Below are 18,053 nucleotides of genomic sequence, written 5' to 3'. Positions count from 1 at the left end.
GAACAAAATAGACTAGATCTGGGGGAGGGGAGGAGGCCTGGAGAGGGAGCTTGGGCTGATCCTAGCTCTCAAACAAGACCCAGTCCAGCCTCTCTCTCTTTCTCTCTCTCTCTCTCTCTCTCTCTCTCTCTCTCTCTCTCTCTCAATAACATCCAGTGCCTCTCCTCTACCCTCAGAATGACATCCAAGCTCCCTCACACAAATGATCAGCCCTTTATTCTCTGGGACCCCTGACACTCACCACTCATTCATTCAAAGACCAGGAACTGTCCTCGGAGAGGACTCTGCCTTTTCTCCTTTATTCTTTGCTGCAGTTCCAGTCTCTTTCTCCTCAAATGAGGAAACCAGCTCAAAGGGGTTTGCCCAAGGTCATGCCGCTCCTAATGGAGGAAGCCAGGGCTCGAGTCCACGTTCATCCCGTGCTCCCATGGCCACTGTGCCCCCACCCCCGTCTCCCGCCTCGCCGCCCACCCCCCTCGCACCCTCTGTCCCCATCCAGCTGACGTGCCCAACATTCCCAGAAGCCACTGTCCTCGGGATTCCTGGCTCTTGCACCGACGGCACCTGCTGCCCGAGAGTTCTCCTGGCGCAGGTCCTCCTCCCCTTTCAGAACCCTGCTGGGGCCCCTTCCCCGACGGTCGGTCGCTGTGAGCCGCGAAATTCGCTGTGTTGTGTGTTCACCCCACTGCCGATGGGGCTCATCCATTCCCTTGCGAGCCTGTGAGCAACCGGGGAGCATGTAGTAGGTGCTCGAAAGGCCTTTGCTGAATAGTGGGTTGAGCTTTGAATGAGTGAATGAGGCATGAGATGCAAGAGCGTGTGTGGGAGATGGGAGTCCAGGGCACCAGAACTCTCGGGGGAAAGCGGAGGCCTTTGTGGCAGACGGGGATGGAGGAGCCAGTGAAAGTGGAGAAGGGGCAGGTTTGAGGACAGGAGGGGGGTTCGTGCAGGGCCGATGCCGTGTGCTGGTTTGAGGGGAAGGGGCCCCCGGAGAGTTGAGGAGAGGCGGCGGGGATGGCGGGAGGCCAGCTGCCCCTCCACTACCCATCCCCGTGAGCCCCTCGCACGCCCTTTCCCTCACTCCATCTTGCCTTCTCATTCATCCTTTTGACGAACTCGCATGGGGCGTTTTGGGGCCACATGTTTCATCCCTTGTCACCAGCCAAACAGCCCTATTATATTAATTTATTGTCCTTTCCAGTAACTGGTAGCCTTCCTGTAAACTCCCATTTCCCACGCCGGGCATGCTACTGCCAGGCCACGGCTCCCAGCCCACGGCTGCCCAGGCCTGGCTGTGGCCGGCCAGGGAGCAGAGGTATCCTGGGAGTCTCCTGGCCTTAGCCCTGTGAGGGTGGCCCTTGTATGAGTTCCCCAGGGGAGCCCTCCTGGGTTTCACTACTGGTGACGGACCCTTAACTCCCCGGGCTCCTCGCCTCAAATGCCATCTCCCCCTTAGCCCCGGGGCGCCCTGGGGGAGGATGGGCAGAGATGAGCCTGACTGTGACCTATAGGGAAACTGAGGCTTTGGGGAATTAGCCTGGCTGTGGAATGGTTGGGTCTCTTGTCAGCTCAACCACATGCTGTGTGTGATGGTTTGGCCTCTGCTGAGGACCTGGGCCTGACCTTTCCCCTGTGACCCCGGGCCGGCCCACCTCCCTGGGAATAGTGTGGTCACTCTAGGTCCAGGAGGTGGGCTCTGGGTTGAGGACAGAGTGGCAGAGATGGCTCTTGGTCGTTCTGAGTCACTTCACACGTTACATGTGGACTTTGGAGATAGACAGCCCTGTAATCAAATCTCAGCGTCTACTCTGGGCTCAGTCACTTCAGGACTTGGAGCCCCAGTTTTTCTATCTGTACAATGGGACAGTCGTACCTACCTGGGCTCGGGGATTCCCACCGAGATGCCTGGCCCTAGAACCATGGACAGAGGCCGTGCCCTGGGGTTGTGGGATCCTGGTTGGGGGTCCAGGGGAGTGGGCCAGGGAGGAGGGGACGGTAAGTGTGCGACTCCCAGATCACTGCCTCTGGATGGGGGTGCCCGTGTAGGCAAAGGAGGAGCACCGGGAGCGTGTCACCCACTTCTCGAGCCTGTGGAAGTTACACATCCTGTCCACCGCCATGCCCCGGGCACCGGGAGGGGCAGGGACCTGGGTTCTGGGAAGGAGGAGACCACGGAGAGAGAAGGGGGTGTGCGCACGTGCAGGAGTGGGTGGCGGAGGGGCCACGCTGCTCTGCTTCCCAGAAAGGCTTGGCTTCTGGGGAATGAATTGGAAATGGCCTTGCAGGGCCATCCGTCACACCGGTGCCTCCTGCCAACCTGCCAATCCTGCCGCCCTGTGCTCCCGGCCTCGGGGAAGTTGTCAGTCCCCATTAGCTGCCTGGGGCCCCGCTGGCTGCATAGAGGCTGGCACATGTCGCCCTGGGGCCAGGGAGGGCACGGTGAGGAAGTGACAGGGAAATGGGAAGTGATCGGCCGGGGACAGGTTAGGGATTGTCACAGAGCCTCCTGGAAACAAGGGGCGTCCTTTAACTGGGGCCTTCGTTCAGCACTTGCTCCTGCTCCAGGCGGGAGACGGGAGGGCTGTGCCCAGGAGAGACCCGGGTCCTCCGACAGCTTAGAGTCCATGGGGCATTAGAAGTCGGGGGGTCGCACAGGGGCTACTGGTGCGACAGTAGATGTGTGTGTGGCTCGGGGAGCCCAGAGGGGGGGTTCTAGCTTCTCCTGGGGGGGCGGCTGTGAACCCTTCGTGGAGGAGGAACGGTCTTTGCTCAGTGTGGGCTGGCCTTCTCGCGGGGCTTTGGTGAGGGGCTCGGTGCGTTTCCCAGGGCTGCGGAGCCACGTACCACCAACTGGGGACTAAAGCTGAGCCCTGATTGGGTGGTTCGGTTGGTTGGAGCATCATCATGCGATGAATTTCCCTGGGTCTCGGCCTCTCTCAGGCCCCCCAGTATCCGCTGCCAGGCCCGGCAGCCCACGTGGAGCCCCTAGGCGAGTGGCTACCCCTCACCTGTGAAGTGGGGGTTGACGTAAGGGGTCCCGGTTACTACTGTGCCCACATCCTCCGGGGAGAAGAGAAGCGGGTTCCTGTGGAGACAGGGGCACCTGCCTATGAGAGAGACCCGGAAGCCCTTCTAACAGGAGGAGCCAGAGACCGGCGACTGCGCTTGGTCAGAAACGGTCAAAGGGCTTGTCCCTGGTGGGCCTTCTCTGACAGAGGATAAATTCCAGGAAAGGCCAGGACAGCGGCCCGGGCACAGGCTGAGCCCGGTGTCCGCGGGGACCAGGGCCTGTTTCCCTTCAGGTTGGGCACAGCCCTGGGGGTGGGGTGTGACACAGGAAAAGAGGGTGGCACGTGTTCCCCTGCGAGCGGCTGGGGAGGGGCCGCGCGTGCAGCCAGCGGGCGTGTGCGGGCCTCCGTGTATAACCAGCTTGTAAATGGCTCGGGGCCTGTCGCCGCCGAAGGGGAAGGGCCGTCGGCCGCGTGGTGTTATTATTTATGATGAAACGCAGAGGTGCCTGCCGGGGACGGAATGGGCTGAGCGCTGTGCGGCTGGACGGCAAATTGAACTCCAATTTTCTGCTCCGCAGTGTTTGTTACCCGCCGCAAAGCGCCGGCGCACCGGGTCACCCGCCCTGAACGCGTGTTCCTCTTCGTGGCGGCTCCAGCTCTCAGCCTCCACGGGCAGGTGGGGCCTTGGCTTTCCCCTCCCACCCAGGCCCACCCGGATGCCTCCCCTGGGATCCAAACACAGCCGACCCGAGGGGATCAGAGGCCCCGCAGGGAGGCAGGCAGCCCCAGGTTCGAAACCCAGCTCTGCCTCCAGGGCGACCCCGCGCCTCTGCCCTCTGAGCTTCAGGAGAGAGAAACAAAGGGCAGTCATCACAGGGACTCTCCCCCAAGGTGGCCGGGAGCATGAAATGAGAAAACGCAGGGGGCTTGGAAGGCACTGTGCCTTCACAGACAGCTTTCTCTTCCCTTCTCCCGGGCTGAGTGAGCAGCCCGCCCTGGTGCCTGGGAAGGGGGTGGGGGGGCGGGATTCGGGGGAAGCCACTGCAGTGGGGGGGAGGTTTCCTTGTGGGGGGCGTGATGAGGCCGAGCGCGGACCCCCGCACAGGCCCGCTGTCCAGCTCAGCTCCCTCGGATGCGTAATAGGAAATGGGGTAACAGGGATGCATTCCACCCAGTACAGGCATCAGGCAGTCTCGCCCGGGAGTGGACTTATTGTCACCCCGTAGCTTTCACATTGGACCCCACCGTCATTCATTCATTCATTCATTCATCCGTTCCTTCATTTCTGAGCATCTTCTCTGCCTCAGACTCTATGTCCAGTGCTCCACTCACCATGTCGCCATTGGCCATGGGGGACACTAGAGACGCCCAGTGTGGGTTCCTGGAAGCAGCCGTGGGCCTGGCCGTCCCTTCTCTCAGCATCTCTGGGCTTGTGGGAGGCGGGTGCTTCTCTGGTACCAGAGCTGGTAGTGGCACCCAGCGATGCAGGAGCTCACCTGCCGAGGGGTCTTTAGAGAATCACCTGGAAGGATGTCGGACAGCAGGTGGGACCAGGCCTGGCGAGGCAGCTGAGCCCCCACGCTGGTCAGGGGCCTCCGGGCCCAGCTGGAAACAGGAGAATCCAAGCACATGTCCCACCGTGGGGTCACCGAGGAGAAGGCGAGTGACACCCACACAGCGTCATGGAGCTCCCTGGGAGGAATTCCAGGAGGCAGTGAAACCGTTCTCATCGCTGTTTTTACAACTCGGGTGACTCTGAATACACTAAAGCGACAACAGCCGCCGTTAGGCAAAAACACTCTAATCAGTGGCATAGGTTCTATCTCCGAACCCTCCGTCGGAAATGCGAGAAAGGGCTCCCTCACTCCGTTAGTAGCAAAACAACCCCCTGGGTAACGAGGACCATCGTTCCACGTGAGGCTGGTGTGGTGGCTTTCCTTACCTGTGAGGCCCAGGCCTGAGGCCCTGGCTGGGAGACGGGCTTGCAGAGGACGGGGGGTAAGACAGCTTCCTCGCATGGGCTCCTCGTGCCGGCGCTGGTCCCCGCACTCACTCCTCTCCCTGGGCCCTGCTCTCCCATTTCTCAGCTGAGGAGGCTGAGACGTGGAGAGGTTACAGGGGTGCCTGGGGCCCCCTAACTGGTGAGGGGCTGAGCCTGGATTTGAACCCGGGCGGCCCCCTTCCAGGGCCCTGCCCACACCACCTCTCAGATCTTGCAGCATCAGAGCTGGAAGGAGACGTCGAGAGTCCCTGGGAATGTCAGCCCCCAAGAGGGAAGCGACCTGGCCAAGGTCATTTGTCCACCTTTGTGGGTGTTCCTTGGCCTGTGGCTGCACCACTCCAGTCTCTGCCCCCATTGTCACGTGGCCGTCTCTGTGTTTCTGTTCCTGTGTCTCCCCTCCTTCTATAAAGACACCAGCCACACAGGGCCTCCTACTCCCAGATGACCTCATCTGAACTATTTGCATCTACAGTGACCCTGTTTCCCAATAGAGTCTCATTCCGAGGTTCCAGGAAGGGCATGAATGGCGGGCGAGGGGACACGATTCAACCCAGTCCAGGCATCCACAGTCTTGCCCGGGAGTGGACTTCATTGTCACCCCTTAGCTTTTACATTGGACCTCACCGTCATCCATTCATTCATTCGCTCGTTCATTCATTTCTGAGCATCTTCTTTGCCTCAGACTCTGCGTCCAGAGCTGAGGCAGGAGAAACCCAGGAGGCATCATCCTAGACCCGTGGTCTCTGCCAGCTTCGTTCTGTTCTGTGACTCTTTGGCTGGACGTACAATGGGCTGAGTAGCCTGGGTGGTGGGCTTGGGTCCCACACCCCACCTTCCCTAGGCTGGGCCCCTCCTCCCCACTCACCATTCCCCGGGGCCGTGTCGGGGCTCGGCTGTGCTGGCTGCCCTGCTGGCTGAGCCCCCCTAATCAGATTAGATGTGTATTCAAACAAATTGATGATCTGTTCCATTTAGATGCTCTTTGAACACGCTTTTCTGAGTGAGAAATCCATTCGGCGGCAGCTGCGGAGGCCGCAGCATAATTGATTGCCGCCCCCTCCCAGGCCCCCGACGTCAGAGGTGCCCGGCTCCTGAAGGTCACTGGCGATGATCAGATTAAGGAGGGCGAGAGCCTTCCTTCTTGGCTAATGAAGCACTTGGCATGCAGGCAGCACCCGGGCTGAGCAGGGCCAGGCATCTGCCGGGAGACAGGGAAGGAGCATAAATTAGCATCTCATTTGTGGGCGCAGAGAGGAGGCAGGAGGCAGGCGCTGAGGACTGAAGGGCAAGGGGCTGCCATGCCCTGGCTCCGTGGGGCTTGGCCAGGTCGGGGGCTGGAAAGGAGAGGGGACCAGCCCTGGGCCCTGTGGTCCTTATCAGACCCAAAGGTGCCTGCTGGCATCCGCTCTGTGCGTGCTCCCAGCACATTTCCTCCGGAGGGTGGGGGCTGGGACAGGGCCCACAGGGCTCTCTCCCCAAGCCCCTGCCATGCATAGGTCTCCCCGAGCTGGACTGAGGTGGAACAGAGACGGGCAGGAATGCTGACGCTGTACAAAGCCTCCTGCTGTCTCTACCCCGGCCCTGAGCGTTCGCTGAAGTCCTGACAGGCCGTCGTTGGCAGGACTTGTTCCTGAGCCAGCGTGGAGTGGAGTGGCCGTGAGGGAGCTGAGCTTGAAGGCTTAGTGTTGGGACACTCAGGACACTGAGCTCCACACGGGGTGGCTCCGAGATGCAGGAAACCAGTCATCACACACCCTGCCCCATCTCCCCGCCGCTTCCCCACGCGATCACCTCCAAAGGTCTCATGGCGGGAGCAGCACCCAGTGGGTGCCAAGCACGGAGCTCCGAACTTGACATCCCTTAGCTCACTTGGTCCTCCCAGCGGCCTCTGGGGCGGGGGGGTGGAAGCTATTGGTTACTCTGCTCAAGGTCAAACGTGAGTGGGCATAGGAACTGGGATTTAAACCCCGCTTCTCTCTCTCCCACCGGGACCTTCCAGCCAGACCCCTGGGAAAGGGTGGCTCCTGGAGGCGTCCGTGGAGAACAGGGCTGTGGGATGGGGCCCAGCTCGGCCTCCCCTTTGCTGGCCCCTGACCCCGCAGCTGCTCACCTCCACACCGCCCATCCTCCTTCACTCCCGCGCTTCTCGTCCTGCACCCACGATCCCATCCCTCGGAAACCCCCACCCCAGGTGGACTGGTCTCTCCCGGGATGTTCAGCTGATGGTCAGGACTCGTCCCCAGCCAGCCCACCCGTCACCCTCACCCCCCGATCTGTTCTGGGGCCCTGGCATTGGAAGCTGCCCTGAGACCTGTTCCCTCTGACCTGGGCCCCACCTGCTCAGGTCTGAGGCCAGCCAGCTCCGGGGGGGACCGGGTTGGAGGCAGCTCCAGGAGGGACCAGGTTGGAGGCAGCTCCAGGGGGGACCAGGTAGGGGGCAGCTCCAGGGGGGACCAGGGTAGGGGGCAGCTCCAAGAGGGACCAGGGTAGGAGGCAGCTCCAGGAGGGACCAGGGTAGGAGGCAGATCCAGGAGGGACCAGGGCAGGGGGCAGCTCCTGGAGGGACGAGGGTAGGAGGCAGCTCCAGGAGGGACCAGGATAGGAGGCAGATCCAGGAGGGACCAGGGCAGGGGGCAGCTCCAGGAGCCCAGGCTTCCCAGCAGTGACCAGATAGGTCGTGGTAGTCCCGGGGGGGGGGGGGGCGGGAGAGAAAATCCCACGCGTCCAGGCAAGTCCCAATGACTGAGCAGCCACAGTGAGCCAGGAGGAAGCTGCTAACAGAGAGGCTTTGAGGAGCTTCAGAGCTGGGAAGGGCTGTTGTCCGGGCCTAGTGCCCCTGGAAGCCGGCCCCGGAGGGCAGTGGACATCTTTAGGGCAATTAGGTGGCGTCCGGAGGTCTTCACCCTGGCTGGCACTCCCAGGTGGTGGCGGGGAGGAGTCCCAGGCCTGGGCTGGCTGGGAGAGTTGGGGGGGGGGCTCCAGAGAAAGGTGGCATTGTTGTGCTGGGGGCTCAGGGAGGGGAGGGTGGGTGTTGAGATCAGCTTCTCTGTGGGGCCACGTAGCCTAGAGCCGGAGGGAAGGGTGGCAGTGGGTATTTATTGGGGCTATCAAGGGAAAGGCAGGCAGGGCCCTGAGCCGCTGTGGGAAATGAGAAGGAGGCCCCGACTGAGGCCTCTCGTCTGCCTCCAGAGCCGCTCTTCCTTCAGAGGGGCTCAGGCTCCGGTGGTCAGAGACCCCCAGCCCCGCCACGCCACACCCCTGTGCCCCACACACCCAGAAGGCCTGCCCTTCCTGTCGCCAGCAGGGCTGCCCCGTGACTGACTGCTCACCCTGCACACTCACATACGTGTATGCACATGTATGCATCGCTCTGACGATGCATAAGCGTTCCCCTTATGCCTGTGGGGCACAGCATGAAAGTTACAAAAGGTGTAGAGTGAATGTGAGTCCCCACTCCCAGCCCTGTCCCCACCCCCAGCCCTGAGCCACCCCGTTCTCCTTAAAGCATAACGTAAACCCCCCAGGAAAAAAGTCGATGCTCTCCAAGCAAATATATTTTTGTGCTTGAAGCAAAAAGCACTTGTGCACAAGCGGCAGCCGATCACGCACCCCGTGCGGCACCTCGCTTTTCTTCGCTTAACAGTGGTTCTCAAAAAGGGTTCCTGAGTCCACGCTGGCGGATTCTGTTGTCGGGAGGTGCAGCCATTTCTCTAACCAGCGCCGCCCTGACGGGCATGCGGGTGGCTTCTCACTCCTGCTGCTGCAGAGCGGAGAGCGCCCGTGAAACGCTTGCAGGGGTGCCTCTGAGGAAGGTGAATTCCTTGCAGGCTGGGCGGGTTGGGGGAGGGGTGCAATTGCCAAATTGTCCCTATGGATGTGGTACCCAGTGAGCGTCCCCCCCCCACCCCGAGCTGTGTGGGAGCCCGCCCAGGCCTCCAGGGGCGGGCCAGCCGGGGTGTTATCACGCTTTCGGGTCCTGGCGAAAGCGGTGGGGAAAGCAGGTGTCTTCGGTGGGTTTCCGTCTGCCTTTGGCTTATTGGGAGGCTCAGCCTCCCTGTACGTTTCGGAGTTATTTGTAATTCCTTTCTGGGAACTGTTCATATCCTTTGCCCATTTTTCTGTTGGTGTGTTTATCTCTTTCTTATTGATTTATGGGCCTATTTTTTTATGCCAGGAAAACGAGCTCTTTGTCCATGATAAAAGTTGCAAATATTTCCCCCCACTTTGTCATTGTGTCGCTTCTTTTTGTTTATGGGTCTTCTTCCCCCCCCCCCCCCACCCCATGCACAATTTTTATGTAGTTGAAGGCATCAATCTGTTTTTACGACTTTCTGGAGTTTGTGTAGTACTTAGAAAGTGCTTGGCGAATCCTTCGCTTTGCCAAGATTATGTATTTTTAAGCCCCTGTGATTTTTTTTCTAGTTCTTTTAGAATTTATTTTTCATGTTTAAAACATTGATCCATCTAGCGTTTATTTTGAGGTGAAATGTGAGGAAGAGATGCAACGTTTTTTTTTTCCCTCCCAAATGGCTCTTTAGCTGTTCCAGGGCCATTTGTTGAATGATCGAACTTCCCCCCGCGGACTTGAAATCCTACACTCATCTAGGAGATCACGCCATATGGACGGGAGTCTGTTTCTAGACTTTTCAGTCTGTTGCTTCCTCCGTCTACTTGTACACGAACACACTGTTTTAATTATTGCAGCTTTAGAATATGGTTCTGTATCTGTACTGGGGCCCCCTGCTTACCATTCTTTTTCAGAGTTTTCTTGGCTGTTCCTTTCGGTTTGCTTTTTTTTTTTTCTAATGTGAACTTTAGAATCGCTTTGTCTAGTTCAGTGGTCGGCAAACTCATCAGTCAACAGAGCCAAATATCAACAGTACAGCGATTGAAATTTCTTTTGAGAGCCAAATTTTGTAAACTGAAATTATATAGGTAGGTACATTGTTATTAACTTAATGAGGGTACTCCTAAGGCTTAGGAAGAGCCACACTCAAGGGGCCAAAGAGCCGCATGTGGCTCGCGAGCCGCAGTTTGCCAACCACTGGTCTAGTTGAAAGAAAGTCCAGCCTGTGTGTGTTTCCAGAGTGAGGACACGTGGAAGAGAATGAGAGCTGCGGCGCGTTGATTCTTTCCACCCACGATCCTCCTCCATCCTCGGGGACCCCTTCCCACTGCGGTGGCGGCGAGGAGGGCGGCTGTGAGCCCCTGCACAGGTCTACACTGCATAACCCAGGACTCAGGCGGAGAGGAGCTGGACCCGCCAACAGGGTCCGAGCCCCTCTCAGGGGCAGTCTGTCCGTCGGCATATCCGACCGGTAGTAACAGTGGCCACCGGTGCCAGGCACCTCTCTGTGCACTTTGTCAATTGCTTACTCCTCACAGCAGTTTACAACTAAGGGAACTGAGGTGCAAAAAGGTTAAGAAACGTGTCCAAGGTCAACAATCTGTGCTACCCACCTGTGCATTCCTGGCGCAGAAATCTGTTCCTGCCCGTAAACACACACACACACATGCCCAAACATACACACAGACATACATATACAGGCACACAGGCATACACACAGACGTAGCTATACAGCAGTCACAGATGCAGAAGAGAAGTTGAATCTCTTCCTCACACTTTACCTCAAAATAAATGCTAGATGGCACACACCGGTGCACACAGATGCAAACACGCCCACATGCATACACAGATGCACACAGACACGCACGTGGACACACACGTGCACACACCGCTATGCCTACCCGTGTGCTCTTACCATCAGTGTCTCCCCTGCCACACACACCCTCCCAGTCCCCCTGCCGTCTCCTGCTTTGGGGCAAGGGGGCCCATCAAGGGAAACCAGCTGCCTGACTCCCCACCAGGGCTCTCATTCCTGTGTAGGGCCTCTCTCCCGTCCCTGCACCCTGATGGCAGGGGGCCCTGCGGGGAGGCGGGGGGTGGGGAGAGGAGCCTCCGCCTCTCCCAGGCCACCTTGTGAGGATAACGCGGGATGAGGGAAGCTGCGCGCCCCGCAGGGTCTCAGGAAGGCCTAACCACACTCCTCTCCCTCTTCCCCCGCCTCATCGTCTCTGCAGCCACTGGAATCAACCCGCCCAAGCAAAAGCCATTCGGCTGCAGGCTGGCACCCCTGGGAGAGCCAGAGGAGCGAACTGGCAAATGCGAGCTGGGAGCAAATTGCTCAGCAAGCGGTTGACAGAGGCCAGGGGGTCTGGGTGCCGAGCGCGGGTGTGCTTGTGTGCGTGCAAGCACATACCCCCCACACACACACACACACACACTCACACGCACACCCCGGCTGTGCTGGGTCTGAGTCAGCCCCACATCCAAGGGTCTGAATCACTCTGGGGCTGGGAATGTTATTGTTTTAAAACAAACGAGTGATGACAGGAACTAACAGAGGGTTTTTAAAAACGCGATTCCAAGGGCTCTTGAAAGCTGCTGGAGAATATGAATGAGCCTTTGAAGTGAGAATGTGCCCATTTGTTAAACGGAGAGCAGAGCAGAGCTGGAGGCTTCCACTGCAGGCAGGCGGGCAGAGAATCGTGTGCGTGTATGTGCGTGTGTGTGTGCGTGTATGTGCGCGTGTGTGCGTATGTGTGCGTGTGCGTGCATGTGTGTGTGTGTGTGTGTGTGTGTGTTTCTGGGCAAATGCATGCCTGTCTGCCTCTCCACAGAGGTGGGCTGGGACCCCAGAAGCCAGGGACCAGGGGGTGCTGCCACTGCCCTGAGTACACGCACCTTTCCAACGGCTTGCAAAGCAATGTGCTGACATGACGGTTGTTAGAGTGACGGAGAGATGTGCGCGTAAGCGGCGTCCAATCAAGCCGAGGCTGAAGCATCAGCGGTCACGCGGAGACCGTGGTCCAGGTGGCCTCCTGGCGGGTCTGCACTTTCCTCCAGCCGCCTTCGGTCCTCCCGGTCTGCCTCCCGTGGCCCCCACAGGGAGGGTCCGCAGCACGGATGGGGCTCAAGGGAGACGCCCCCAAACCCTCGCAAGCTACACACTCATAAGCTTGAGGCCTTGGGCTTGGGGTGGGGGTGCTAAGCAGCCTGGGCCCCAAACATGCTTGATGGTTTCACTTGAGTCCAGAGTGAGGCCTTGACACAAATCCTGGGCTTGCTGACCATGGGCGCTGATGCTGGTTGGCTCTGAGGGTGGGAAGATGGACTTGGGGTCCAGGGCTCCGGGCCTCACTGATGCTCCCACGGGTCAGCCTGCCATGCGGAGGGGCCCAGCTTCTCCACGCCCAGCGGGCTGACCAGCCTCTCCCAGCGGCACGTCGCTCTACTCCCTCCAGCCTTTGAGTCACCTGCTCCCTGCCACTGTCTTCCTTTGCTTGAGTCCATTTCTTAGGCAAAAAAAAAAAAAAGCGTCTTATGGTTTCTACCCTCTGAGCTCACCGAGAAGAGTCCGTTCCAGGCCAGGGCATGCCTGGGGCACCAGCCGGCACTGCATGGCAGCCCCTCCCTGACAGGGACCTCACACGTTTGTTTTGAGGAAAGAAGTGAACATTTGCAGAGCATCTACTCCAGCATTTTCACAGATATTATTTCCTTTCATCCTTACGACCTCCAGGTGCCTGTTTCTCTCCTGGTGCCTGGTGACGGAGAAACTGAGACTCAGAAAAGTGAATATGTACTGTCCACGCCCAGCAGATGATGGGAGGGTGAGCGCAGGCAGGGTGTGGGTGCTGGGACCATCCACTGTTGGCCTGAAGGATGGGACGCCCAAGGCCCGCCCTGCCAGCAGCTTCCTGTCTGGCTCTGAGTGACGGGGAAGGTGCTGGGCTCGGTCTGGCTCGCCTGCACCTGCGCAGGTTTCTAACCCGTGTCTGAGAGGAGGGTTATGACCCTGCCTGGTTATGGGGTTGCGTGCGGAGTACATGAGCATCGTTAAAGCATCTCGAACAGCCCAGAACCTAGCGGGCGCTTTTGTCCTTGTTGGTCCAGATGTTGGCTTCTCCCTCGACCCCTCCCCATCCCCAAAGGGCAGGCGGGCTCAGTGATGGGCATGGAGGCCCTCCCCCGCCCCCCATCTCTCCCTGTCCTTTTGTCAACCCCTTGCCTATGTCACTGCCCCTCCATCCCACTGGCCAGGAGGGCAGGAAGGCCTCAGTGGTCCCCTGGCGGTCGGGACCTGGAGTGCGCTGTGTTCTTTGAGGGGAGCCGTGGGGGGCGCATGCGTGGCCGGGCTGACCGAGTCAGGTCGGGAGGTGAGCGTGACTGCAGAGAGGCGTAGCAGTCCCCAGGCCCACACCCGCAGCCCGGGCGGCAGCGCTTCCTCTATCCAGGGAGCTGACCTGGGAAAGGAACGCGGAGGTCGGGGCAGGCGGGCGCAGGGTCCGGGATGGGAGGATCGAGCAGCCTGGCCGTGGACGGGGTCCCCCGAGTGGGCCCGACCCTGGATTCCCCTGAAGTCAGACTGGCCCAAGTTCAAGTCCTTCCCAGCCACAATCCGCCGGGCAAGTTCCCTGGCTGCACCTGCTCCTCCCGCCGAGGGGTGTTAGGGCTCTAAACGCGCCACAGAATCAAGGTGAGCAAGCGATCACGTGGCTTTGTTCTCTGTCCCCCGCAGATGACGTGGCCCCCTATTTCAAGACGGAGCCGGTGCGGACGCAGGTGCACCTGGAGGGGAACCGCCTGGTGCTCACCTGCATGGCCGAGGGCAGCTGGCCGCTGGAGTTCAAGTGGCTGCACAACAGCCGGGAGCTGACCAAGTTCTCCCTGGAGTACAGGCAAGCGCCCGCCCCTACCTCCCTTCCCTTCCTCCCGCTGCCAGGGGCCTGCCATGCCCCGAAAGGGTGCCAGGTTGGGGGCCTGGGCAGTTTGGGGGCGGGGACTCCTGATCCAGTGCAACTGGGAGGCTGGGCTGTCAGAATTGGGGGCCAAAGATGGCCCTGCCCAGGGGTGAGAAAACCATGCCCTTCTGAGCCCACAGAGGGTGGCTGGGAGGTGGGCCAGGGTGCTGCCCGGACGGGTGGCCCATGCAGCAGTGGGTGGGCAGAGGCGGGGATGGGGGTGGTGGGGGTAGGGGTGCTCTCTACCAGCAGCGGGCTGTTGCCCTGGCTGTGAGCTGAGCCCTCTCTCTCCTCCCCACGGAGAAGAACCTATCTGGGGAACCAGAGGTGGGGCCTGGGTTCCATAGAGGGGTGCGGCCTGAGGCAACCTGGGTCAATAAGAGCACAGCTATTTGGGGGACCTGTTGAGGGGGCGCAGGGAGGTGGCTTGCCCAGGGTCTTCAGGTTGTCTCCACTCCCTTCTTGTGGCCTCACCCTGAGCCCTGGGCTGGGCTGGCCCTCCCCTGCCAGGACGCTGCCAAGTGGGGACGAAGGAGAGGATGGAGAGAGAGCAGGGTCTCAGACGAGGGTTTGTGGCTACCAGTAGAAGGGGTCCTGGAGGCAGCTACCCCCAGCCCAGCTGGCCTGCAGCCCTTCCCGGGCGGGCGCTCTCTCCGTCTTCCTCTCCTCCCCTCCTGTTGGCTCCCATCGCTGGGGCTTTTCGATTAATCCCTGGCCTGATGTGTGTAATTGGTTTTGTTGAGGAAACAAGATTGCCTTGCCCTGGGGATGTTGATACAAATCTGCCGCCGCCGGGGACAGGAATGCAAATGAGAGGAGGGGTTAATTGCTTGAGGAGCTGTCCTTTCCGGAGAACTCTCCTTTTCTTCACACAGAGGGAGCCCAGGGCCCGGGGCGACTTCCAGGGTCCTCTGCCCCCACCCTGGCCTGCATGGCCCCTGGGTGTGGCCACTTTGGGAAAGGAGGGAGCAGGAGGGCCACCTTCCCCTCTGGGTGGTGAGAGGGGGACCAGGAAGCAGGAGGCCCCCATTGCTGGCCACTGGGGGCCTCCGGTCTCCAGGGTGCCCACGAGGAGACTTGGGAACCCTCTCTGAGCAGCCCCTGCCAGGGTTTTTGGTTGGGGACCCACAGTCTGGCAGCACGGGGCAGTGTAGCAGCCCCTGTGAGGAGCCCCTGCCCCCTCTCGAGTGTTGGGCATACCTGAATGGCACACAGGTGGCACACCATGGGTGTCAGTGGTGCCTGGAGCCTCCCAGCCCGCCCTTGACTGCCACCGGCCGAGAGCTGGAGGCAGGATCTAGGAGGGAAGTGGTTCCCAGCTACTCTTTTGGTGCCTGGGAACTGTAAGGACCCGAGGGCGGGCACTGCAAGGAAGCCGGTTCCAGCTCAGTGTACGGGTCAGACGTCCCAGCCACGGAAGGGGCTTCCTTTGGGAACAGTAGGATGGTCACGATGATAATCCTGATCATTGGCAGCGAAGCAGAACTTACATGGCAGAGGTTATGATGTGCACTCTGTGATCATGTCCTTTACCCCTGCGAGCAGTCCCGGGTTCCCCATTCTGCAGATGAGCACACCGAGGCTTCGAGAGCTTAAGCAATGTCCCCACGGTCAGACTGTTGAGCTGGGCTTTGACTAGCAGTCGTCTGAACCCCTGAGCTGGAGCTCTTTACCACCCAGCACTGCCTCTCGTTGAAGAAGGATCGCTTCCTTAAGGTGCACCCTCCGCCATCTCTCTCCAAGTTCTAGAAAGCTCAGCAGGGGGAGAAGGCAAATAGGAGCTTGGTTGGGTGGGAGTCCCTCAGGGGGCACAAATGAGCTTCCACTAGGCAGGGTGGGGCCGTTTCCCTGCCAAGGCCACTTAGATACTTATCACATCTTCGTGGGCCACACAGAATTATCAGCTTAACAATGAGCCTGCTGTAAAATTACCCTAATGCCTTTCAGGGCCAGACCAAATGATTTCACAGGCCCTTAGACAGTCTGTGGGCCAGACGTTCCCCACCCCTGCACTAGGGGGGCTCGTCCCCAGCCTCCTCACCCCAAGAGGGCTGGCTGAGGAGTGCTGATGGCCAGGCCTCCCGCGGGGGTCTACTCCAGGCCATAGGACACCGTGTGGCCGCCCCACACTGGAGCCCATGGTGGGAAAGGAGGGTGAGAGCAGTTAGCAGAGGGGGGGACAGAAGCCACTTGTGTCCCCTTCGCCTCCTCTGCCCCCAGGGAGGGCCTGGCTCACAGCAGGTGCTTTTCCTTTCTCTTCTTTTAATTTTGCAAATTTTCTAATCTTAGAAAAACTGTAAGTGTAGCACCATAAATACCTGTGTACATTTTACCGTTCACCAACTGTTAAGAACTTACACCTGTGCTCTCTTGTCTCCCTCCACACACACACATATGAATGTACTTTTTTGCTGAGTTGTTTAAGAATGAATCGCTCCAGGCTGGTGTAGCTCAGTGATTGAGCTTTGACCCATAAACCAGGGTTTGATTACCTGCCAGGGCTCATGCCTGGGTTGTGGGCTCGATCCCTAGTAAAGGATGTGCAGGAGGCAGCCGATTGATGATTCTCTCCTATCATTGACTAGAGGCCCGGTGCACGAAATTCGTGCACGGGTAGGGTCCCTAGGCCTGGCCTGCAATCAGGACTAAACAGGTTCCCCGCCTCCCTGCCTCCTCCTTCCCTCACTCCCTCAGCGCCCCGCCGCCGCCACTGGTCGCCCGCCATGTTCCGCACCACCCCCTGGTGGTCAGTGCACATCATAGCCAATAATCAAACTCCTGGTCTCCCAGTTCAACTCCTGAGGGGACACTTTGCATATTAGCCTTTTATATATAGAGATGTTTCTATCTCTCCCTCTCCCTTCCTCTGTGAAATCAATAAAAACATTTTTTAAAAAGTAATGAGTTGCAGACATTATGTCCCTTTAATCCTGAGTAGGATTGCTAGGTATAAGCCATTCTTCTGAAGAACCACCGTACAATTTTCACCCCAGAGAGACTTCACGTTGATACCGTGCTACTAGCTCACACACGGCCCAGATTTCTCCATTTGTCCCACTTACGTCCTTTGTGGTTATTTTTAGTGTTGTTGTTTGCTACAGAATCTAACCCGCGTGGCACTTAGCTGCCGTGTCTCTTAGACTTTAGACTTCTTAAATCTGGAACTGTTCCTCCTCCTTTATCCTCTTTCACAGCATTGACATTGAGAGTTCAGGAGGTTTTGTCCTTCAGTGTGGATTTGTGATGTCCAAGCTTTTGGGCCAGAATGCGTCCTCTCATGGTTCATACTTGAAGGCACCCATGTCATTTTGCCCCATTATTGGTGACGGTAGATTTGCTTCAGCTGGTCAAGGTGGCGTCTACCGGATGTCTCCATCGTGAAAGTACTAAGGCGTGTTCCCCCCTCTGGCGGACAGCTTAAGACTGTGCGAATCGTCTCCTCTCCAGGAATCTCCCATCCGGGTCCCGTAGCCACTGATGCGTCTTACCTGGGTCCGTTCTTACCGCCGCTTCCTGCGGTTGAGATAAGCAGATTTCCTATTTCTGTCATTGCTTTTCCTCCTAGGAGCTGGCATTCTTTTGTAAGGAAAGATCTGTGCTTTCTCACAATTTAGCATCAGTATACACTCATGGATCATTGTTCCTCCTTGGTGTGTTCTAGTCCAGCCCTGTCATTATTCACTTGGGCTCACACCGTCACCCAAACTTGGCCAGTGGGCTTCCTCCCGCTGGGTGCTGGCTCCTTTGGACGTGTCCACATTGGATTTCTTGCTCTTCCTTGCCTTGTTGGCTCGACAACGTGTTGCCAATTCAGCTTTTAAATAAATTCATCCTGAAAAGCCCTTGCGTAGGAGGTTGGCCAGCTCCTCATCCTGCTCGCTGCTGAGGACTTCCTCGGCTCTCGCACATCCCTGGCGTCAGGTCAGGTGACCATATCCAATGTTCAGGCAGAAAGATGGCTGAACGCACTCAGATAGGAAGGGCTGCCGTCAGTTTAGCTGTGTTTCCCACCCGGTCGCCAAAGGAAGAAGTTTGCATGCATGTCCATCTCCAAAGGTCTTTATCCGCAGTGGGGTCTGTAACAGATAGGGCTGTGTGTATGTGTGTGTGTGTGTGTGTGTGACACGTCTGCACAAAGGAAATCCTGTGCATCCGCCTGAGCACCAGTGGCTGCGGCGAGCTTATGGGTCCACAGCCACCCGTGGGGGCAGGTGGGAGTAGATGGACTCTGAGCG

General features: G+C 58.7%; 1 protein-coding gene across 3 annotated transcripts in view; it reads left to right on the top strand.

Moving 5' to 3' along the window:
* Positions 1 to 18,053, top strand: part of SDK2 (sidekick cell adhesion molecule 2) — a 201,357-nt gene that overhangs the window by 72,714 nt on the left and 110,590 nt on the right. For all 3 annotated transcript variants that reach the window (XM_059671072.1, XM_059671071.1, XM_059671070.1), the window contains exon 2: positions 13,596 to 13,755. In XM_059671072.1, the coding sequence (XP_059527055.1) occupies positions 13,596 to 13,755 (160 nt within the window). The remainder of the gene's footprint in view (positions 1 to 13,595; positions 13,756 to 18,053) is intronic.

The sequence above is a fragment of the Myotis daubentonii genome, chromosome 16 (assembly GCF_963259705.1).
Source record: "Myotis daubentonii chromosome 16, mMyoDau2.1, whole genome shotgun sequence".
Lineage (NCBI taxonomy): Eukaryota > Metazoa > Chordata > Mammalia > Chiroptera > Vespertilionidae > Myotis > Myotis daubentonii.
Note: the sequence above shows the minus strand (reverse complement) of the source record. Positions and strands in the feature narration are given on the sequence as shown.